This window comes from Stenella coeruleoalba, assembly GCF_951394435.1.
Source record: "Stenella coeruleoalba genome assembly, chromosome: 15".
In the NCBI taxonomy this organism is placed as follows: Eukaryota; Metazoa; Chordata; class Mammalia; order Artiodactyla; family Delphinidae; genus Stenella; species Stenella coeruleoalba.
Window position 1 is genome coordinate 48,479,236 of NC_137161.1, and position 24,181 is coordinate 48,503,416.

General features: G+C 50.9%; 1 protein-coding gene across 1 annotated transcript in view; it reads left to right on the forward strand.

Annotated features, from left to right (window-relative positions):
- BFSP1 (beaded filament structural protein 1) overlaps window positions 1-23,841 on the forward strand; it is a gene marked incomplete at its 3' end in the record, with an annotated part of 37,937 nt that extends 14,096 nt beyond the window's left edge. The window contains exons 3-8 of the mRNA XM_079944867.1: window positions 3,421-3,516; window positions 5,966-6,058; window positions 9,589-9,696; window positions 18,051-18,271; window positions 20,813-20,898; window positions 22,676-23,841. Of these exons, the coding sequence (XP_079800993.1) occupies window positions 3,421-3,516; window positions 5,966-6,058; window positions 9,589-9,696; window positions 18,051-18,271; window positions 20,813-20,898; window positions 22,676-23,841 (1,770 nt within the window). The remainder of the gene's footprint in view (window positions 1-3,420; window positions 3,517-5,965; window positions 6,059-9,588; window positions 9,697-18,050; window positions 18,272-20,812; window positions 20,899-22,675) is intronic.
- Between the last annotated feature and the right edge of the window lie 340 nt (window positions 23,842-24,181).

Below are 24,181 nucleotides of genomic sequence, written 5' to 3' on the forward strand. Positions count from 1 at the left end.
ATCATTAAGCCCCCAGGATGGTAAACTCCTGAAGGCAGAGCGTATCAAAAGTCAGCGACTGGTTAACTCATTTATCAAAAGAATGAGCCCAGAAGCTAAAACACCCAAAGACGGATTTCACATTATTTTAGTTCAGAGCCCTGTACCTGGTGACATGCATCCCTTTTAATAATTTGGTTCATTCTTTTACTTCTGATTTAAAAATAATACTTCAGACCATGGGTGGGTCCCTTAAAGGGTGTGATTTTCACACACGCTGTTGCTTCTCTCGATGGGCAGCGGAGCTTGGACAGCGGAGGCCCAGCTCCAGGGCTGAGAAGTGGGTGGCACCTCGGGGAAAGCATGCAGGAGAGTCCAGGGGCTGCGGGTGAGGAACCGGCTCTGGGTCTTGGGGTCCTTCCCTTCTTCCCTCCCCACCTGTTTGCCCAGCGTTGGCATCCCTGGTATCCATGAAGGGATTTCAGAGTCTTCAGGGGAAAGGATTTGGTAACTGGAAATTAGAGGCTGAAAGGGCTGTGGGATTCACCCTAGAGCAGGAGACACTGAGGAAGACAAGATGGTCCACGTGTCTAAAATCAGTCCTCTAGACCTTCTGTGTCCAGCGCAGGGGCCACTAGCCATGTGAGGCTGGGGAGGGGTCAAAATGCAGAGAGTTCAAATCGATGTGATGTGTTGTGAGTGTCAAATACACACCAGGTTTCAAAGACCTAGGCTGGAAAAAAGGAAAATATCTCATCAATAGCTTTTAAAATGTTGATGACATGATAAAATGATAAGATTTTGGGTATATTGGGTGAAATAAAATATATTGTTAAAATTAATTTCACCTGTTTCTTTTATTTAATGGGGCTACTAAGAAATTTAAAGTTATGCCTGAGGGTTGGACAACCCTGTATTAGAATAACATTTAATTTTAAAAATTTTATTATTATTATTATTTTTTTGGCTGCATTGGGTCTTCGTTGCTGTGCGCGGGCTTCAGTAGTTGTGGCGCGTGGGCTCAGTAGTTGTGGCTCGCGGGCTTAGTTGCTCCGCAGCATATGGGATCTTCCCAGACCAGGGATTGAAACTGTGTCCCCTGCATTGTCAGGTGGATTTTTAACCACTGCACCACCAGGGAAGTCCCAACTTATTTAATTTTGGCTTGCATACACCTACACAAAAGGCATGCGTGAAGGTACATCGCTAACGATTGCAAATCGACCCATCTGATCTAGCACAACTCTTAAGTTCTTTAAGATAAACTCTGCAGTTCTCTTGGGTAAATAAAATAGTTTCAGAAGTTTGAGTTGGGTGAGGGTTAGCTGATCCCTGACAATCTTGCTGAAGTTTCAGACCAAATTCACGTGAATGGATATTTATTAAATAAGCCTTTTTTCTGATGCAGTCCCTAAGGTTCATACAGCCTCTTCTCCAGGCTCCATGAAGTCCCAGATCTCTGCTGTTTTAGGTGCTAAGGCAACACTTTGCATGAAAAGCTCATTCAAGGCAGGTGATACAATAGGGTCAGGATTCTGGTATCCTTGCTGTCAGCGTCAGACAATCATATCTCCCTACACCAGCGGTCTTTTACAGAACGATTATAAGGAATCAAGTGCCTTTCCTAAGAGTGCAGGCCTAATGCCTCCCTGGAACCTAAATGCTATTAGTACCAGGATGGCGCGTGTCCCAAAATATCTTGGCCTGTCCTCATACCTTGACTGTCTTAACTCTGTTCACGCAGTGGTAGGGAGTATCTTAACTATTTTAGCAAACCACATTTCTACCTTTGTCAGTGAGAGCGCATTGCTAACGTTCATCATGCTTTTTAACAAGTCATTAGGAAGTCAGTAAAAATTCACTTAGCAAGCCCTCAGGTATTGGCAGGTGGGCGTGGCAGAGGGGGCAAGGAACTTGGACCTGTAACATTTCGCTGAATCGTTGGAGTATTTAAGTCAGTTCCCGACACCACAGCACTATCTTATGAAGAGCACAAATACTTACTCATACCTATTTGGTTGATCCAAACAAGATCAATGAGATATGGGCTTCCCTGGTGGCGCAGTGATTAAGAATCCACCTGCCAGTGCAGGGGACACGGGTCTGAGCCCTGGTCCGGGAAGATCCCACGTGCTGCGGAGCAACTAAGCCCGTGCACCACAACTACTGAGCCTGCGCTCTAGAGCCCAAGAGCCACAACTACTGAAGCCCATGCGCCTAGAGCCCGTGCTCCCAACAAGAGAAGCCCGCACGCAGCAATGAAGACCCAACACAGCCAAAAATAATAAATAAATAAAACAAATAAATTTATTGAAAAAAAGATCAATGAGATAAAAGTTGGTGAATTATCAAAAAGTTTGGTGAGAACATTCAATCTTCTGTCCTAAGTGTTATTTCCAACTTGAAAGGAACAAACACTATTCACCACAGCAATCATGCTAAAACATGAATTTTATGTTGAAGATACATGGCCTCAAGGTGTCAACAGTCCTTGGGAGAAAACTCTTAAAATTAAGGTTTCCTATCCCATAGGTTGTCTTTTCACTTCGTTGATGGTTTCTGTGCACAGGTGTTTTGAGTTTGATGTAGTCTCACTTGTAATTTTTTGATTTCGTTGCCTGTGCTTTAGGTGTCGTGTCCAAAAAAATCATTGCCAACACCCATGTCAGGGAGCTTTTTCCGGTTTTCTTCTTGGAGTTTTTGTTTCCGTATTAAATTATTTAAATCTTTCATCCATTTAGAGTTCATTCTTGCGAATGGTAAGATAAGACTCTAGCTTCATTCTATTGTATTTGTTTATTTTTAATTTTTATTGGAGTATGGTTAATTTACAGTGTTGTGTTAGTCTAGCTTCATTCTAAAATAAAGGTTTCAGTGTTAAGGGAAAACTGTTTCTTAGTCTTAGAAACTCAACTCACTGATGATAGGATATAGAACAAATACAGATGTAACTTAAATTTTAAGGTTATCGGTGTATAAATGTACTCTTTCTCCCTGATCTTTCTAGATCAAGGCTTCTCAACTCTGGCACTACTGACACTTCGGACTGGAGAATTCTTTCTTGTGTGGGGTTGTCCTAAGTATTGTAGGATATTAACAGCATCGGTGGCTGCTACCCACTAGATGCCGGTAGTAACACCCCCACCTCCCGCCCGCCCCTGCACCCCCCCACCCCCACCAAGTGGTGACAATTTAGAAAGCCTCGAGATTGTGCCAAATGTCCCCTTGGGGGCAAAATCACTCTCAGCTGAGAACTACTATTCTAGACCAGGTCCAATGGGCTAACCCAGTGCTTGGCTAGAAATGCAGAATCTCAGACGCCCTCCCAGACCCACCAAACAAGTCTGCATTTTGGTAAGACCCGGCCGATGTCACACCCACGCCCGTGCTCTCCGCCCCCCGCCCCCCGCGGCCCCTCAGAGTCGATGCCTCTCATTGCAGGAGGCAGATGAAGCCCTGCTGAGTAACCTGCGCCTTCAGATCGAAGCCCAGTTTCTGCAGGATGACATCAGTGCGGCCAAGGACAGGTACAAAAAGGTAACCATGACCCTTCTGTAGCCCTTCCCCCCAAAAAACCAGTTCAGGGCACTCGTGGCTGAAAAAATGGGGTGGCTGGAGTGGGCTGCCCTGTGTGCAATGCCCCGAACCAAGCGGGGCTGGGCTGGTCGCTGGACGGCACCTAGTGAGCCAGACCTGCGGGGCTGTGGGAGGGGTGGCAGTGTGTGTGTGGTGTGTGTGTGTGTGTATGTGTGGGGGGGCGGTGTGTGTGTGTGTGTATGTGTATGTGGGGGGGCGGTGTGTGTGTGTGTGTGTATATGTGGGGGGGGCGGTGTGTGTGTGTGTGTGGGGGGGTTATGGGTCGGGGGGAGCCAGTATCTGTGCAGGACGTCACAGTCCACAGAGTAATTGCACACAGATCCGTCTTGATTAAGCTGTAGCCTGTTGACTGGTTCAGCTCAGAAAATGGAGAAAATGCAAAAATCGTAATTTTTTAGCGCTGTCTCTGAGGGAACACATGGCATGCAGGGGCCTCCTCGCATGTAGCGCTGTGCTCTGCCCCCACCCCTGCCAGCTTCTCACAGGCCTCACGTTGGGGGGGCCTTGGTGTTCTGGAAATGTCCAGTCCTGGAGCTGTGTAACCAAGGGCCGGTGGCCTAACCTCTCTGAGCTTCTTCATCTTCGAAATGCAAACGCCAGACTCTCCTTCCTGCACAGCCATGTCATCTGAGCATAGACACCTGTGGGCCTGGCCATGACCCTCAACCCTCGGGGCTGACCTCTCCAGGGAGCCTGGCCTCCCTCCAGCTGCAGTATCTGTGTCTCTGCCTCAGGACGGATGTGCACCAGGCAGCGGAGGGCAGGTCTGCCTCACAGGAAGTGTTGGGGAGTTAATGCTGAGGGAGCAGCCTCAGCCAGGGACGGATGGAGTTGGTGGACACGTACCCCAGCTCCCTCTGCACCGGCTCCCAGAGAGCCCGCTAGGACTGGTGCCCACAGGGGTAATTCACCTGAAAACACAGTGTCTCACCTCCCCGCCCCACTGCTCATGTTTCCTGACATCTTTGCCCAAGCAAACTATTTGCACCCAGATCCTTCCCCCAGGGTCTGTATCTTACTCAGCTGGGGCTGCTATGATGAAGTACCACAGACTGGGTGGCTTATGAGCAACAGAAATTCATTCCTCTCAGTTCTGGAGCCTGGAGCACCGAGATCAGCATGCCGGCAGGGTTGGGTTCTGGTGAGGACCCTCTTCCTGGCTTGCAGACCGCTGCCTTTTTGCCGTGCACTCACCTGGCCTTTCCTAGATCCGTATCCATAGAGAGAGTGACTGCCTTTCTTATCAGGGCACTAATCCCACCCTGGGGGCCCCACCTTCATCTAAATCTAATTGTTCCCAAAGGTCCCACCTCCAAATACCATCCTGCTGGGGGTTAGGGCTTCAGCACATGAATTTTGGAGGGACACAACTTTCGATCTATAACTGTCTGCTTCTGGGGAAAGTCACACTGAGGCAACGTGAAGTAATATGGGTGAAGCACCTGGTACAACCTGGAACTTGGCAAGTGCTCAGGCAGCATCAGAGTCCCTTCCTGTCTCTGTGGGTGCCTGCTGCATTGTCTCACTGAATCCCAAAAAACAGCCTCAAGAGACAGTGTCCTAGGTTCCCTGTCAGCAGAGCCTGAGGTGCCTATAGGTGGGATGGGGGTTAGGAAGGTGCAGGGGAAGGGGCTGAGCTGGAGTCCAGGCTCAGCCTGATCCCATGGGGGCTCTGGAGCGTGAATCACACCACAAGCTTGGTCCCACCTTGAGGCAAGAAGGTTGGTCTTGTGTCCTGAGCCAGGAGTCATTGGTCTGGGTGGGGGATGGTGTGGCATTGGGGGCAGTTGCATAGCTTCCTGGCAGGATGACCACTGTGTGGCCGAGGGCAGTTCTGCAGAGGGGGCAGCTGTGCTACTCGGCAGCTCTCGTGCATGGAGCAGGCCCAGGTGATCTGCTGGTGAAAGGGACCAGGCATTGCCTTCAGGTTGTTAATCCCTCTTTTGTGGAAGAATCGGAGGTTTAGGCGGTTTGAATACCTTGCCTGAGGCCACGTGCAGCTAGTGAGTGAGGCAGTCCCCGCCGGACTGGCCACAGCCTGTCCTCTGAAGCACCGCCTGTGCTGCAGTCAGCAAGGTCCTTTGTGCCCTCCGGGATCTCTTTGTCCCCCATCCCTGCTTTTCTGATAACCCTGCATCCAGGGCGCTATGGAGACAGCGGCAAGGCAGCCACGGGACTGAAGGGAAGGTGACATGAACTAAGCCTCGGTTTATTCATCGAGCCCAGTGTTCTCATGCAGATTAAAGGAGGCATAAAGCGGCCTCTGCACCGTCTGTCCTATTTGCGGCGGTGGGACACGTGAAGGCATTCATCCTGCAGGTCACCTGGTACTGGAGGGGAAAATGTGGGGAGCTCAAGTTCTCATGAGAACGCTTTCCTCCCCCAACAGAACCTTCTGGAGATTCAGACCTACGTCAGCATCCTGCAGCAGATCATCCAGACCACCCCGCAAGCAGCCGCCGTAACCAGTGGCACGAGGGAGGTAAGAACGGGAGCCCAGGCGGCTGCAAAACCGCATGTGGGGATTTGTCCTGCAGCCCCGGGAGCCCAGAGACCCAGGGAGAGGCGTCAGGTCACCCCACTGCGGGTTCACATTCGAAGTCCACTCTTCTGCTCTTTCACTCAGACGGTGAACGTGGGTATTTAGACATCTGAGGACATAAACTGTGCCCCTGACCATCTTCTTAGGTATTTCCTCTTGAGGATTACGGGCTGTCCTTCCTTGTCTAGTTTATAAGAAACTTCCAGACTGTTTCCCAAGCACTGTAGCACTGCTGCATCCCCACTGGCAACGGATGGAAGTTTCTGTCGCTTTGCTTCCTTGTCAACGCTGGGTATGTCGGGTTTTTACTTTGGTTTTGCCGTTTGCTACTCTAATAGGTATGTTGTGTATCTCGCTGTGCTTTTAACTTGCATCCCCTCACGCCTTAATGATGTTGAGCATCTTTTCATGTGCTTATTTGCCATTTGTATAGCTTCTTTGTTGGACTATCTACCCAAGACTTTTGCCCATATTTTTTTATTGGGTTGTTTGTTTTCTTATTCCCCTTATCAATTTGACCATAATTTTGAATACAGAGAACCTCAGACAATTAGTGACTCTATTTTCAAGGTCAGGCTCTGCTAGTCTGGGGCATGAAAACTCTTGGGAAAGGATAGAGGTGATTGAAGCCGATTTTTAAAAAACTGGGATTTGGATGTAAAACCTTATTCCCAATATGTTCCAAATCCCTTCCTCACTTAGCTCGCTAGCAGGGCAACACGATATTGATGTATCTTTTCCCCTAATGTGGTTTATAGGATTTTGTGACGCATGATAGGATATTATAAAAATAAACTGAAAAGGATGCATATTAAAACAAAAATGTCATGTGTCCTTTCTTCAGAGGAATGTTACGCTGGGACAGGGTTTTGAAGATTGTTCAACTGAGAAGACTCTGGGTTTTTCTGCAAGGATGACTTAGGACAGAAGTCTACCCAGGCCCACACCCTGGAGAACCAGTGGGCTAGGGTGTTTGTTTGAACCTAATTTTTTATATCAAAGCTAAAGAAACCCCCAAATTTGCTTTCAGAGACACTTTTGAACCCTGCCAAGTAACATCTAAGAGTCAGGAGAGTTACTTTTTTTGGCCTCGACGGGGATATCCTTGTCCACATTGCCCACCAATGACCCCAACTGAACTGGGGTTGCCACTAAGGCCTAAGAAACAGCTCCTCCTAAAGCATAATTTTCTTTGTCAGAGACTTCTTTCCAGACACTTTAGTTCTGTTTTGCAGACATTTTTCCTTTAGTTCATAGGTGTTTTACATCAGAGCATACTTTTAAAGTCACATCATCTGTTCCCTTGTAACCCTGTTCTTCTGAGTTGTACGAATGTAGAGCCATCTAGACCTAGTTTAATAGTGTCAGTGATCATCAGAGACCCTCAGCATCGTTGCCCGGGAGCTTGAGACAAATGCAGCATCTGCAGCCCGACCCCCAGCAGACCCACTGTGTCAGAATCTGCATTTTAGCAAGGTGCTCAGGGATTCGTGTGCACGTTAAAAAGCAGATGTAGAAAGAATCACATTCTTTATTAATCTCAGCTGAAAAATTCTACATACGAGCTAGGTGGTTGCTTTCAGGTTTGCCCCTTTGACTCTTGTTACTGTCCTAGAAAATGCCCGTTGAGTTTGCACAAAGGATATAATTAGCATTGCTTCCTAGGAGCCTGGGGTTAATGTGTCCATAAAGCATAAAGTCAGTGTCCTGTAGCCAGAGGTCCCTGGGGCCACCCCTGTGGTCAAATCAAGCTGGGTTTATTACTCCCCACAGGAGGGGAGGGTATACGCCGTGGATGGGGACCTGCGCTGGTCTGGGTACTGTTGAGGGGTGGGGGGCTGGTCTTATGGCTGAATATCCCCCTATTTTGTACCTTGGAGGCCAAGGTATGGGGTGAGGCTAAGGCTGTGCTTGGTAACTAAGCACCATCACTTGAGTTAGTGGTCATTTCTGTGGTTACACAGTGATCGCTTGGTCTGAGCTCAGACACAGTTGCAGAGCCGGTCTTGTTTCTGTCTTGTTCCCCTGGGATCCCAGAGTGACATCTTTAGGTGTTGAGGTGGCATCATCTGTAAATTTATAAGGAGGGAGCATCATGCTGGGGGGTGTTGGTTAGTGCCGGCTTCCAGCTGACAGCTGCCGGCTGTCTTCCTTCCTCTACAGTAAGTATCCAAGGGCCTCCTGTGCGCGAGGCACTGTGGGGGCACCTGTGGATGGACATGGGGAGGATGTAGTATAAGTAGGAGCTGGGCGGTGAGGAGAGGCGGGGCCAGACAAGCAGGCCGGGCCCTGGCAGGGAGGTGGGTGAGGGATTTGCAGCGTGTCTGCGTCCATGCTGTGGCTGCAGGTCTCAGCTGGCATGTTTGCACATCCTCCATGTAGTGGTACCCAGAACGTGAGTCCCCTCTGCTCCCAGCTGTCCCCACGTCTGTGTCTTTGGGGCAGGGAGGCGGGAGCCGAGGCACAGAGAAGCAGGGAGGACAGAGAGAGAGAGAAACAGACTGACAGACAGGGAGAGAGACACACACAGAGAGACTGAGAGAATGCACAGCTCCGCTGGGAGACTCAGAAAGAAACACACCATCCTTAGGCAGCTCTGTCCCCAGGCCCACTCCTCCTCCCTTGCTCTCACTTTCTCTGTGTCTCGTTGCTCCGGCCACTTTGCAGGCAGCTGCAGAGCAGGGGCACCTTCAGTGGGTGGCCGTGAACGTGCTGGGCTGTGACTCTGCCTAGCAGGGGGCGGGGGGGGGGGTGTCTCTGTGTCAGAAGGTGCTGCTCTAGAGAGGCCAGGCTCTCAGGAAGGGATTTAGATGTTTCTGAATAATGTGGAGAGGCTGGTGGGAAAAGGGCAGCTGCTCTGCAGAGTGTGGAGAGGTTGAGGGTGGACCTACTTCCAAAACATTCGGGGAGCACCAACAGGGCTTCCCCTGTCGCCATGGCCCCTGCTGTGTGCCATGGGGACGGCTCAGCACAGTTGGTGGCTCTGGCTCAGGGCTCAGGCTTAGAAAACAAAGTGAAAAGGCAGTGAGTGGCCATGGTAGGCCTACCTGAGTCAGCTTGGCTGCTGTGACAAAATACCGTAGACCAGGTGGCTCAACCAACAGACACTTATTGCTTACAGTTCCGGAGGCTGGAAGTCCAAGGTCAGGGGGCTGGCAGATTTGGCCCCTGGGGAGAACCCCATCCCGGCTGGTAGATGCCACCCCTCTCTCTGTCCTTTCCTTCCTGCCCGCATGGAAGAGGGGGCCCTGGTGTCTCGTCCTCTTCTAATAAGGACACTAATCCCATCGTGGGGGCCCCACCCTCATGACCTCATCTAAACCAACCCTCCTGCCAAAGGTCCCACCTCCAGATGCCATGCATTGGGGGTTAGGGCCTCGGTCTGCGAACTTGGGGGGACGTAAATATGCAGAACACAGCGGCCCCTCTCCTCCGAGTGTGAGCGTGCTGAGTCTGGCTTCTTTGTGCAGGCGAAGCTCTTGACGGAAAGGGAGGTGGCCACCCTGCAGAGCCAGCTGGAGGACAGCCAAGAGGTGCTCTGCCTCCTGCAGGCCCAGAGAGCCGAGCTGCAGGCCCAGGTATGCCCGCCCCTCCTGTCTGCCCCTCTCATTCAGGTGTCACGGGCCTGCACAGGTGAGCACTCGTGCATCTAGCGCTGTGAATTCTACAGACTCAACACACCTGTGTCCTCAGCCCTCAGAGCCGCAAACAGCATCCCCAGTGGGGTGACCAGCAGTCCACTCCCCGGGACGCCTTCCTGCCCAGAATGGAAAAGCCCTGGGCCAATGGGGGCAGTGGGTCCCAAAAATTCGTGGTCCCTGGAGATCCCCCGCAGGCCCCCTTTGAGTAGCTGCCCCTCCCCCACCGAGGGTAAGCTATCCCCACTTCTGCATAACCGATCTGTCTTGCCCAGTTTAACCTTGTTTTTGAAAATAAGAAATGGACATACGTTGGGGTTCTTACCCTACGCTCGCATGAATCTGTGCTTCCTGTTTCTCTTCTCATGACCTGAACTCTCTCCTTCGGAATTTGACTGCAGCCCTGGAGAGAGGGGTTGTGCTGGGATTTGCTCCTGCTCAGAATTTGTCAGCGGAAACTTTGCATTTCCACCCCACCCATTTTCTTTTTTCGGTGACACTTAGTTTGCAAACGAGCAGAAAAGCTTTTTGCAAACTTTGCAGGAAAGCGCAGTCCTGTCTCTGTGGCCTTCCTTTGCGGTTAATGAGCTTTGTGGGTCACCCCACCCCCGCCAACCCTGTGATTCCTCCAGTTTTCTTCCTCTCGTTACTGTACACCGGGCCATTCTGATGGGGACGTTGGGTTAGAATACGCTTCTTACGCTGTGTAACCACATTTCCCAAATCCAAAAGTAAGTTGACGTTCGGTTTGACAAGTACACATAAGGGACAAGGGAACAAAACTTTAAAAATCTGCCCCTCTAGAAAACCCAGACCATTAAAGGCTATATGTTACTTTGTCTCTATCCCACCAATGCCCGACAAGATCAAACCCTGCTGAAGCCACGTGAGATGTGGTGCTTTTGGTGGGTGCAAAGTGTCCTCCAGATCTCAGGACTTGAGTCCAGAATCCTGATGCCTGCCCCACCCGCCACCCGACCCCTCCCTGTGCAGCAACTCAGGGGCCACGGAGAGCAAACGGGGGCCTGGGGATGGTCCCCGAAGGCAAAGACCCCAGCTCAGGAAAGCGAGTACTGCCCTTAAAACGCGTCCTGCTCTTGTTGACAAACCACGGGTTGGGGACCAGACGCACCGTTTTGGTGACTTGGTGAATGTGTGGTTTCCTCTGAGGCCCTGAGAGGATGGAGGGAGGGTCAGGGTGTGTGTGTGTGTGATTGTGTGCACGTTTTTATATGTGTGCATGTGTGCATATGTGTATATGTATATGTGTGTATATGTCTGTATGTAAGTGTATATGTAAGTGTGTGTATGCGTGTATGTGTGTGTATATATTTGTGCGTTAGTATATGTATATATGTGTGTGTAAGTGTATGTGTAAAATGTGTGTATGTAACTGTGTGTACGTGTGTAATGTGTGTGCATGTTTTATATGTGTGCATGTGTGCATGTAAGTATATGTGTGTATGTAAGCATATGCGTGTATGTGTGTGTGTATGTGTGTGTACGTGTGTGTGTGTGAATGAGTGTTTAGAGAAGTGGATGCACACCCAGTCATGGTTCTAGACACCAGTGTTTTCCAAACCACCAGTTACAACTCATTACTGGGTTGTAAAATGAACTCAGCAGGATCGACTGGTTTGAGAAAAGAAGGAATTCACAACACTAGCCTAAGACCAAAGAGGAAATGACAGGGTGCATGGCGAGTAGAGGCAGGATTTATTTTGTGAAACCTTTGTTTTAAATATATCTGTATGTGTGTTTAAGTATATAGATTTGTGCAAATACACACGTACTTATATCTTTGTATGATGTCTATGGTTTGTGATGTAAAATGTAGCTCTTCCAGTGGCCACGGTGATGAGGTTGAAAACCTCCGCCCGAGAGACTGAGAAGGACCCCAGTCTCCTCAGGAGATGAGGGAGCCCAGCCTGATATGGTGGGCACATCAACCGGTGAAGTCTGGTTCCAGGGCGAAAAGAATGCTTGTCTCTCTGTGAACTCATATGCATTTATTGACTATAAAAGTAAGACGGGGCTTCCCTGGTGGCGCAGTGGTTGAGAGTCCGCCTGCCGATGCAGGGGACACGGGTTCGTGCCCCAGTCTGGGAAGATCCCGCATGCCGCGGAGCGGCTGGGTCCGTGAGCCAGGGCTGCTGAGCCTGCGCGTCCGGAGCCTGTGCTCCGCAACGGGAGAGGCCACAACAGTGAGAGGCCCGCATACCAAAAAAAAAAAAAAAAAAGTAAGACGTTTCATAAAGGGTTAGCCTAGTTTCTGAGAATATGAGATAAAGCTCTCTGCTTGGCCGCCTGTCCCCACCCGTAGCTGCTGCAGAAAGACTGGCTTGTCTAACTCTGAGGTCGTTGTCTCTCTAACTGCGGGGGGCTTCACTGTCTCTTCTGTGCCATCCCCCCGCCAATCGCCTGCCCAGCAGTCTGGTGAAGCCCCTGGAGCCTTTCTGAGAAAAATGTTAAAGGCATATGGCTTCCGTCAGAGGTTTAGGACTATGGGAAGCTGAAGCTAAAGAGGCTTCTGTATTGTACTTTGCTTCTGCCCTTGTGTTTTGAAGGTTCTCATTTATACCTGGGGTATCAGAAGAAACATTTCAACAAAGTGTCTTGTTGGAAATTAATAGCCCCAGCCATCAGCTGATGACTTTATTTCTTATCTCATTCATAATTAAAAGTTACTAATTTGAAATTTTATGTTTATTTTACATTCTAAGTCTTTGGTAAAGTCACATATTAAGGATGACTGAAATACTTCCAGAGGAGCTCTGTTGGCGTAGTTGTAGAGAAATGCATTTGAACTAATGTGGCATAAAACTGTAATAAAACAGAGATTTCATGTATTTGCCAAAATTCTGAGTTTGTAAAATTACCTTCATTTCTTTGGCATCACGTACTTACATTAATAATAGTAAAATAAGATATTGACATTTTCCATAAAAAAAGAAAAATGTCAAAGGCATAAAGTACATAGAATTAAAAGGAAACGAATTATATTGAAACAAAATATTATCTGCCGAATTAGTTATCAAAATATTGCCAAAGCATTTCCTCTATAATAATATATGTGCTTATAATAAGTAAAACCTAGCAGGGGGTCTGATAAAACATGAGTCATATTAGTTTTCTCTTGCGGCCATAATAAATTTTCACAAAGGTCAGGGCCTAAAACAGCACTTCCTTGTGACCTTACAGTTCTGCAGGTTAGAAGTCGGGGCAGGCTTGGCTGGTTTCTCTGCTCTGGGGCTCACAGCCCTGAAATGAAGGTGTCCGCCGGCCTGGGTCCCCCGTATCTGGAGGTTCTTGTTGGGTGGTGGGCCGAATCTGCTTCCTGTCCCATTCCTGTCATTGGCAGAATTCCCTTCTGTGTGCCGCTGGGACGAAGGACCCTATTTCTTTGCTGGCTGTCGGCCAGGATTTACTCCAGACGCCGTCCACCGTCCTTGGCATGTGGCCCCTCCATCTTCAAGGACAGCAATGGTGCTTCGAATCTTTCTCATGCATCTAATCTCCCTGATTTCTGCTCTTAAGGGCCCGTGGAATTAGGAATAATCTAGAATAATCTCCCTGTTTTTTAAGGTCAGCTGAGTAAGAAGTTCCTTTGCCGAGTAACATAATGTATTCATGGGCATACAGCTAAGGGGCAAAGGTCATGGGGCCGAAAGTCTGCCTAATTAGCTTGAATCAAAACACGCACGTGGCAGGACCCACCTGAGAGCTTCTGACTCAGTGGGTCTGGGGTGTGGCCCAAGAATTTTTATTTCTAAATTCCAGATGCTGTTGCTGGTCGAGGAACCACACGTTGAGAACATTGATGTAGGGGTGGTCCAACGTTGGGCCAGAATATTCTACACCTCGGGCACCCGGGTTCCTGGCTCGGGCCCTCCATAGCCTTATTCACGAGATGTTCACGGCTGGCTTTTTGCTGATTTTAAAAGGCTGTTGTGACTTCCCAGTGGAGTAGCTGAGCTGAGCGTTCCAGGGGAGACTCGTCAGCCTAGCCCCTCAGCAGGGCCAGGGCCATGACTGGGGACATGATGGGGGTCAGGGGATGGGGAGCTCCTTGCAGCCTGAGGGCTCCAGCCGGCAGGGCTGTGGCAGCTGGTTCTGCCTATGGTTAGGGCATCTGATGCTTCTGGAACCCTCCGTCGCAGGGTCCTCAGGGGGAGGTCCCTGAACCAGCAGCATCACCTGGGGCTTGTCAGAAATGCTCGTTCCCGGGCCCGTCCCAGATCTACGGAACCAGGAACTCCGGAGGGCCCAGCATCTCGTTTAACAAGCCCTCCAGGTGGCTCTGCAGGCTCAAGTTTGAGAACGTTGGTCCACAGGTTGCCCAGGACCGCACCCACGATTGGAGCTGAATGTGGACCACACACGAGACCCCTGGGGATGGCACTTCTTCCAGGCGGGTGAGAAGGGACAGGCGTTCTGGTTCTCTAAATTGCATCTGCTGAGTTTCTGTGACAGGAAAGTGAAAAAAGTCAGATTATTGGGAAAGTATACTCCCAGGTGTCATTTCTCAGTAAAGTCCCTTAGCGCCACCTGGTGGTACGTTTTGGTAAGACAGCGTGTAATCGGCGAAGGACACTTGATTTCTTTTTCCTTTTTGAAATGACCTTGGATCCAAAGGAGTCTGGGTGCCTAAAGGGACTGAGGCAGGAGGTCACCTCTCCAGATGCGCTCACTGTGAGGCACTGGCCCGGGTCCCTGAGGACCATGCTGTGCAGAGGCAAGCCCTGCAGCTGTGCTGAAACACATCTTTCAGCCGTTTCTGGCCAGCCCCACGCGAGGTCCAGGGAGCACTGAGCAGAGCCTGGCCTGGCTCCTGCTCCGGCCGCCCAGGCCTGGTGGGGAGACGGCTATCAGCCGGATCTAAGCGGTCCAAGCGGAAACACACGGTCACCTAGCTCAAGATGAAGTTCCGGCTGCCTAGAGGCCCACACCTTCCACCTGCCTCTTTCCACCCGCCAGGGCTGTCTGTGGGCTGCTCTCTCCCCCTCTCCTCTCTGGACCCCTCCTGTGGATCCTGGCACCGGTGCCTCTGCTCCCCACTTCTCTCTCTGCAAGTGGCTTTGCTTCTGCAGCACCTGGACCGGCCCCACCTCCTCCTGGAAGACTTCCGTGATGTCCCCAGCACCCTGGGCCTCTCCGTGGGCTCTGTGACACCTTGGGCTTTGTTCCTGTGACCGAGCCGCCTCCCTCTCTGGGCTGTGGCTCCTGGAACGAGGGTTTCTTTCTCCCACAGTCAGTTTGGGGCTGGACGGCCTCTGAAGCCCGTGCCGAGATCACTCCCATCAGAGATGTTGCATTAGCCCCCTTTGAGCTGCTGCAAGTGGGGCTTTTATTGGTTTTCCTGAACACCCCGCCCTCTGATGAATGGTTTAAATTATTGAGCTATAACACCAGGTGCTGCGGGCACAGCCCTTTCCTGCTCATGTGGGAGAAAGCTAAGCTTTGATGAAAGGCAGCTGTGATCAGCTTTCATGCCTTCCTGCTGCCCGGTTGACACTGGGATCGCTGGACCCCAGCCATGCCAGCCTGTGACCCGCAGGCTTCGTTCTCAGGACTGCTCCGTGGAAATGGAGAGTCTTATGTGGGGATTCATCCACTCCGGATGGCTTCTTGTCTCTGAGATTTGAGCCTCAAAGGGGTCCTTTAAATTCCTTACTTCATGGAAGCATTTCCTAGAGTGTGTGAACACCGGTGTGGGTAAGAGCATGTGGTCACACCAAGAATCAGAGACTGTGCCTCAGTATTTGACATCCCAGGAGACTGTTTGAATGGAGATAATTTTTAATGAGGAACAGAAACCTGGTCAAACTCGCTTGGTTTATTTTGAAATAATTTTAGACTTCTAAGAAGCTGCAAAAATAGCTCAGAGGTTTCCCGTACTCTCCACCCAGTTCCCTCAAAGTCAACCTCTTAATAGCACAGCACCAAGGTTGGAACCAGGACATTGTCGAGCACGCCATCCTGGTAACAGATTTGCCTGAAATCTCACCTGTTACCCTGCTCACGTGTTTTCTGGTCCTGGATCCTGCTTGCATTCAGCTGTCCTGTCTCCTCAGCCTCCTCCAATCTGGGACAGTTCCTGCCCATCTCTGTTTCTCATGACCTTGATGGCCAGTCCTCCTGTGGGACGTCCCCCCATCTGGACTTCCCTGATGCTTTCTCGGGGCTGAGCTGAAGCTCTGCGTTTGCGGCAGGAACACGACAGAAGTGATGGGTCCTCGGTGCCTCTCACCAGGAGCACCATGTGGCTGTGTCTTTGTACTGGGGGTGAGACTTGGGTCACCTGGGGTGGTGTCTCCAGCTTTCTCGACTGTGAAGATATTTTCCCCCAAAGGAGCAAGATATAAAGGGGCTGATGACCTTTGGGAACAGGGCGGGCGGCGGGAGCTTCTCACTCTCCCCGATTGAGTGAGTCTAGAACCTACCACCAAGTCACTGCTCTTCCTGAGATCCCTTCCCAGATGCCCGGAGAGGAAGCACGTGATAGGCCAGCCTGAGGCCTGGTTCTGCGGCTCTGGTCAGGGGAGTGTGGTCACACTGCTGCCCGGACACTTCCTACGTGTGAGATGGGACAGTCTTCAGACATGGGGACGACACAGGCCAGTGGACGGCTTCCCAGAGTGTCTAGTGCATGTACCTCTCCCTCTGTTCCTTCCTTCCTTCCTCCCTTCCTCCCTCCTTCCTTTCCTCCCCCCCTTCCTGATGCAACAGATCCATTCCTGACAACCTTTGTCGGCTGCGTCTGCCGGTGTCCTCACTAGGGACGTCACTGTTCCACGGCCACATCTGTACATAAAGTGAGGAATCAGGCTGTCGCAGGAATAATCACCCTCTACATGTCCAATGTGCTCGTTTAGCTGCATGTGTGAGGCGTCTTGTGGTGGACATACGTGAGGTTGGATTCAGATACCTGTCTAGTCCCCCGTGACTCAAAAAGTGTGACCCGGAGACCAGAGCCATGGGCATCGAGTGGGAGCCGCTTAGAAATGCAGCCCTCCCGGGCTTCCCTGGTGGTGCAGTGGTTAAGAATCCGCCTGTCAATGCAGGGGACACGGGTTCGAGCCCTGGTCTGGGAAGATCCCACATGCCACAGAGCAACTAAGCCCGTGTGCTTACAACCACTGAGCCTGCGCTCTAGAGCCCGCAAGCCACAACTACTGAGCCCGTGAGCCACAACTACTGAAGCCCAGGTGCCTAGAACCTGTGCTCTGCAACAAGAGAAGCCACCGCAATGAGAAGCCTGCGCACCGCAAGAAAGAGTAGCCCCCGCTCGCCGCAATTAGAGAAAGCCCGCGTGCAGCAACAAAGACCCAACGCAGCCCAAAAAAAGAAAAAGAAAAAGAAGTAACTATCCTTTAAGAAAAAAAGAAAAGAAAAGAAATGCAGCCCCTCCGGCCCCACCGGACCTGCTGAGTCAGAATCTGAGCTTAACAGTATCGTTGGGGGGTTCAGATGCACGAAGAAGTTTGAGAACTCTTCCAGGAGAAGTGGGTTTGGTTTGCTTGTTCTATTTTGCTTTTGAGAACCGGCCATGCCTGTTAGATCTCTTCTCTTTGGGAAAATGAGGTTGTACTAAGCTTGTAAGTCAGTACGCTGTGGCCCTTTAGGGGTTGTCACAGCTCTTACAGTGAATGTGAGACCACCTCTTTTTATTTTCCTACCTTAATTTTGATTTGTCCTGCATTAGTAGGTAATTAATGTTTCCCTGAAGTTATTTTATTTATACACATGTGCGAGTGTGCACACACACACGCACCCTTTAGCTACCACAACATATACGTAACTCTACTGATCAGAAATGAGGAGAAAATTAAGGTGCCGTAGTGACTGAACAAGATCAAGGAAACTTCCTCCCTTAATTATTTCAGTAAAAATAGCATCTTATCTATTTAGTACATGTTCTTCTTTTTACTAATTTTTCAGCTGTCAGATTTATGCTAACTCAGTAAATTATGAAGAATGTACTTTGTTTGAGTTGCACGTTTTATTCCATGGACGGCAGTTTTCGTTTCAGTTTCTGGGGTTGTCATCTTCCCACTGCCTTTGCGGGGTGGAGACTCTGCTAGGGCAGATTTCCAAGGGTGCTGACGCAAGCGTAAGGAGAAGGGGTTCACATCCCTCTGTGGCTTAAGGATTCCCTGCTGACAGAGAAACAGAGAAACAAACCCACAGAACAAATAAAACTGGAAATGCCGCGTCCAGGGTATCCCTGCCGGGTCTGTGTCTTAAGCGAGAGGGTGGGCTGGGTTTCCTTACAGCTGTGTCTTTGCCCACAGACGGCGGCCCTAGAACAGGCCATCAGAGATGCCCACGAGTGCTACGATGAAGAGATTCAGCTCTACAATGAGCAGATTGACACCCTGCGGAAGGAGACTGAGGAGGCTGAGAGGAGCCTGGAGAGGTCATCCTACGACTGCCGGCAGCTGGTGGTCGCCCAGCAGACCCTGAGGAATGAGCTGGACCGGTATCACCGGATCATCGAGAACGAAGGCAACAGGTGGGGTCAGGGGTGGGCAGAGCCCGTGGGCACAGCGCCAACCTCTCTGGCTGGCCACTTACTTGTTCCACAGATCTTTGCTGAGTGTCTCCTGTGTTACTGTTCTAGGCAGTGGGGATGTGGCCAGGAAGGGAACCCCCAAATCTGTGACCTCACAGAGCTTGAATATTAGTCGGGGAGACAGGATGAGTGGGTTTGTAGCAGAGGGCGTGTGGCCTGTGACCTGTGCTCTGGAGTGAATCGCAGCAGGGAGAGGGGAGAGGAGGCGAGGGTGACGGGGGAAGTGTTTGAATGTCAAGCAGGGGGTCAGAAAGCCCCCACGGAGAAGGCTCCCTTCCGCTCACAGGCCTCTGGCGACACGAGTGTCTTCACAGAGAGGATGATCAGGTGTGGTTATTGAGGTGCTGCCGGGGAGGGCCTGCACGGTACCTGGAGCTCAACCAGCGCTCAGTGTAGGTGTTATTACTGCTGCTGCCGTCGTGACTCTGACCACCTGGTTGGGTCAGTAATGTGGCTGTCGACAGGCCGTCTGGTCTCCTCCACGTAATGGAACTTTGACTTGAACTCCACTGGGAAGTAGATCTCTGTCTCCATCTCATCATCATTCACAGCTGCACCTGCATCGTCTACTGTCCATTTTCTAGATGTATTAATACATCTATATAGGGACTTCCCTGGTGGCACAGCGGTTAAGAATCCGCCTGCCAAAGCAGGGAACATGGGTTCGATCCCTGGTCTGGGAAGATCCCACACGCTGCAGAGCAACTAAGCCCATGAGCCACAACTACTGAGCCCGCGTGCCACAACTACTGAAGCCCGCGTGCCTAGAGCCTGTGCTCCACAGCAAGAGAAGCCACCACAATGAGAAGCCCGCACACTGCAACGAAGAGTAGCCCCCGCTCGCCGCAACTAGAGAAAGGCCACACGCAGCAACAAAGACCCAACGCAGCCAAAAATAAATAAATAAATTTATTAAAAAAATACATCTACATCAACTATGTCTACACCTATACCTACCTACACGTACGTCTACATCTATGTCCTCCTCATCTGTACGTGTGTACATCTACACTGCAACTACATCATCTACCTCATCTGTAGCTACACCTACAACATCTTCATCTATACCTACACCTACACCTACCTCTACATCACCTACATTTATATGTACATCACCTACACCTACACCGACATTATCTGTACCCATATCTACATCATTTACATCTGTGTCACCTCCACATACACTTATATCTACATTATCTATAGCTACACCTACATCTTTATCACCTAAATCTACACCTACTCCTATACTTCAACTATACCTAAGTCATCTCTATCTACATCATCACGTACATGCACATCTACAACGATGTCTCCGTTATTTATAGCCACACCTACACCTACATCTATGGCTACATCAATGTCTGTATCTGTAGATATTCAGAGAACAGATTGAGGCCAGCCCCCTCCTATAGGGACTCTGAATCTCTATTAAGTTGAGGTTCTTCAATTCAGTCTTGCTGATTTTGGGGGGTTTAGATTGGGTTAACAGAGAAGCACCCAGACACAGGAGCACTTCCTTCCCTCTCGCTGGGGCTCTGTCTTGCTGTGAGTGCTCTAATGTGTAGGAGGGAAAGCGAGACTTCCTTTTGTTTTCTCTAGTTCTGGTCAACGTATTGTGCTGAGCTCTATATTTATGTCACAGTGAATGCTTCATGCACACATGTACAAAAATAAGTCTTGAACGGGTATTTAAGTGTCCTTGTGAACATTTTTGTTTTGGGGGCAGGGCTTCATCAAAAGGTAACTGGATACCCCTTTTGTTGGTTTATATATTACTCTTAATTTTGATATAATTTCAAATTGATAGAAATGTTGCAGGCACAGAACAAGGAAATTCTGGATCCTCTTAGATTCACCAGCTATTTATGTTTTGTCTCAATTGCTTTATCTTTCCACTGTCTCTGATTATATATAACTATTTTTTAAAAAAGACCGGTTGGGGCTTCCCTGGTGGCGCAGTGGTTGAGAGTCCGCCTGCCGATGCAGGGGACGTGGGTTCGTGCCCCGGTCCGGGAAGATCCCACATGCTGCGGAGCGGCTGGGCCCGTGAGCCATGGCCGCTGGGCCTGCGCGTCCGGAGCCTGTGCTCCGCAACGGGAGAGGCCACAACAGTGAGAGGCCCGCGTACCGCCAAAAAAAAAAAAAAAAAAGACCAGTTGGGCATATTATACCCTGGTTGCCCTAAATAGTTCAGCCTGGGCTGGCCATTCTCTTATTGAAAAAAACCTCCAAAACAAAAGAATTACAATTTTTTTTTATAAGTGTGTTTCACAGCTTTGACTTGAGCTCAAAGAGATGACTATTCCTTTCCGTTGTCCTCCAGTGTGTACATGTGTTTGTGGTTCATGAGCAGTTGGATCTGGAGAAAGCCTTTTTCATTTTTGCTGGACATTAGAGCATCCCTCTTGCCCGCCCCCCATCTGTTTGGCTCAGTGAATTAAAGCTGGAGATCACCCTCTTTCTGGTTCTTTTTGCCAGGCTGAGCTCTGCCTTCATTGAAACCCCGATCACTCTGTACACCGTGAGCCACGGAGCCTCCCTCAGCCCTCGACACGGTGTGAAAGGTGAGTCCCCAACCCTGGCTTCTGCGACTTTCTGTCCTGGGAAAAAGGAAAAATCAAGCGGCTTTCTCCCTGAACTTAGCATTCATACTCCCCGTCCGTCTGGAAATTCAGTGCTTTTATGTGAGGTCCCTTCTCTCCCTCACTGATGTCCTCCAACAGGTGCTGAGTGACTGAGTCAAAAAGTTTACAAGGAGAAAATCAGATGGGGGTTAGACGCCCTCAGGGCCGCCGTCCGTGAACATGAGGCATTTAACTGGCGAGAAAAAATGCAGCTCAACCTTTACTTGGGCAAGAAGTGAACACTGAATTGTATCTATTCACCGCCCCCCCCCCCCCCCCCCCCAGTGAAATGAACTCTTTCGTGCAGAGGTGCTTGATCTAGTGTCAGGAGCAGAGTAGATGCTCAATTTTTGTTCGTTCTCTCTCCCATTCAAAACTGAGCAGAAATAGCTTGGTGGGCAAGCGCAGCTTCTGACTTCAACATTTGGTCCTTTGAGGATGGTTTCACGCGCCTGTGAGATGTCAGCTCACAGCTCAGTCTCCCCAGTCCTGAAGGAACAGAACAGTGCCTGGGAGAAGAGAAGCCTGTGCTTATAGTGCCTTCAAATCCAGGGGTCTCAGAAAGCTCAGAGGGCTTTGCAGAGATGGGGTGCCAGAGTCAGAACGTTGCTGCCAGGGGCAGGGGTCCCAGACGCCCAGGGCCAGCTCCGGGGGCGGGGGGCTGTGTGCAGGGCGCTGGGCTTGATGCTGTGCGGTCGCTGTCTGGACGTTCTTCACAGTTTTGATTAGCGGGCCCTGAAATTCGGCAGCTGGTCCTGCAAGTAAGCCCTTCTCCACACCTGCTCCCAGCCACCTGCTTTGTGGTGTCCCCACTGCGTCCCCCCATCATGGCTTCACGGCCTGCTCACTCTGCCCTGTCACTGAGGGTCAGCCCCACGGGAGGCCCTTGCTCTGTGCAACTGAGTCCCCTGGTTAGCGAAGGGAGGGAGGGGCTGGGGAAGACTTCGGGATGAAAAAGTTTAAAAATCACTGTGAGCAAAGCTGGAAAGCCTCCCGGGTGAGGCAGGGTGAGATTTTGTGTTACACTTTCAGTTTTTCCTCTTAGCTGATCTGAGGAAATGAATATGGCCTCGGGCACAGGGGATTCCTGTTCTGAGTTTGAGAGCATCACTTCCTCTTATCGCCCAGGAGGAAGGGGACGCTGAGCAAGGGGTGTCTGTGTTCATCTGGCCTGGGTTGCGAGCAGGACAAGGGAGCTACTCCCCATGGCCGAGGCCATTCTGAACCCGTCAGAGGCCCAGGCAGCTCTGCCTTGCTCCTTTGGGGAAGCCTGAGGCGAGAGTGCCCTGTGGACTGGGTTTCCACTGTCTGCTCTGTGGATCCCAGTGTCCCCTGTGAACTCGGGGGGCAGGGGGCTTGGTGGGCACTGGAGCCCTGCTCCCACACAGTGTTACTGCAGGAGGATCACGGATCTCAGTCGGTTGTACCCAGTGTGATGGGAACTGTGGGCACCTCCCTCCCCTCCGCAAGCCCAGAGGGGCCGAGGGACTTGTCCAAAGTCACACAGTGGCCGGCAGAGCTGGGTCCTCAGTGTGGGCTGTGGACGCTTCAGACCCGGGGATCTTTCCCTGTTGCTTTTGATCATACGTAGTAAACCCCACCCCAGCGCTAGACAGGGGGCTCCAGGATAATGAGTGTATTTTTCAACACATACATTTTCTTCCTCTTTCATTGGTGATGATACTTGCCTCATTGTCCTTTTTTTTTTTTTTTAAAGATCTCGCCAGGGCTGTGCAGGATATAACAATAGCAAAACCAAGACAAAAAGGCCTCCCCAAGAACGTTCCAAGGAAAAAGGAGATCATAGCGAAAGACAAAGCAGATGCAAGTCGGGAAGAGGCACCACTGAGAGGTCCTGAAGACGCAAAGCCAGGGCAGGTGGTACCTAAAGAAGAGGGTGAATCTAAGCTCGAATCAGGGGATGGAGAAGCAAGTCCCCCGACCGTGGACGGGGCTCCGGAGGATGTCCCAGATGGAGGGAAGATAAGCAAAGCCTTTGAAAAACTAGGCAGGATGGTCAAGGAGAGGGTGAAAGGCCCCAAAGAACCCGAGCCCCCCGCTGACCTGTACACCAAGGGGCGGTATGTGCTGGTCTCCGGAGATGCCAATTTCGTGGACCCAGGCTTCTGTTCCTTCTCCGTCCCGGCCAAAGGGGGTGTGGTGGTTTCCAAGGGGGACGACTCTGTGCTGCCTGACAGCCACGTGGAGCCCTCTCCCCAGCAGCCGGAGCCCCCTCTGGAGGATGGAGAGGGGCCTCCCCAGGGGAAAGATGGTCTGGAGGATGGAGAGGGGCCTCCCCAGGGGAAAGATGGTCTGGAGGATGGACAGGGGCCTCCCCAGGGGAAAGAAGATGGTCTGGAGGACGGAGAGGGGCCTCCCCAGGGGAAAGATGGTCTGGAGGATGGACAGGGGCCTCCCCAGGGGAAAGAAGATGGTCTGGAGGACGGACAGGGGCCTCCCCAGGGGAAAGAAGATGGACACCCCCCTACCCCGCACACTGTAGACAAGGGGGATGAGATGAATGACGAAGAACTGAAGGGCCCCCAGGGGAAACAGGATGGCCAGAAGGAGGAGGAGGGGGCCAGGAAGCCCTGTGTCACAGTCTCTCCTGGTCCAGAGGGGCCGTCTACACCCCAGTCTCAAGGGCCTCAGGTCACTCAGGGTGGGTCCGACGGGCCTGGAGCTTGGACCAGCAGCCTCCCGGCGAGAAGCCCTCCCAGGACGCTGGCCTATGAGAAGGTGGAGGTGATGGAGTCTATTGAGAAGTTTTCCACCGACAGCATCCAGACATACGAAGAGACTGCCGTAATCGTGGAGACCGTGATCGAAAACACGAAGGCAAACAAGAAGAAGCTGGAGGAGAAGTGCTCTTCCGATGCCTAGGCTCGAGGGGAGAAAGTGCCTTTGGGCCACTGTTGGGAAGTGCTTGGATATTTTAGGACAAACCATACAAGACTGAGGGTTCTTGTTTGGATTAGACCATAGTTGGCCTGTCTGGCTTGCCAGTGAAGCCTTAATTAAAACGTTTTCTTTGCTTGCACATCCTTTGTCTAATTAACAGGGGCTTTGGGCTTTTAGGTGGGTTAGCCTTGCTCGGGGGTGCTCTGTTAACAGCCACCAAGCCATGCTCGTTTAGGAAAGAGACAAGCCCTTCATACGGGTCATTGAGAGACTCGTCAGAGGCGCAGAGTCTGGATTCCACAGAGAAACGTGTTAGATGATG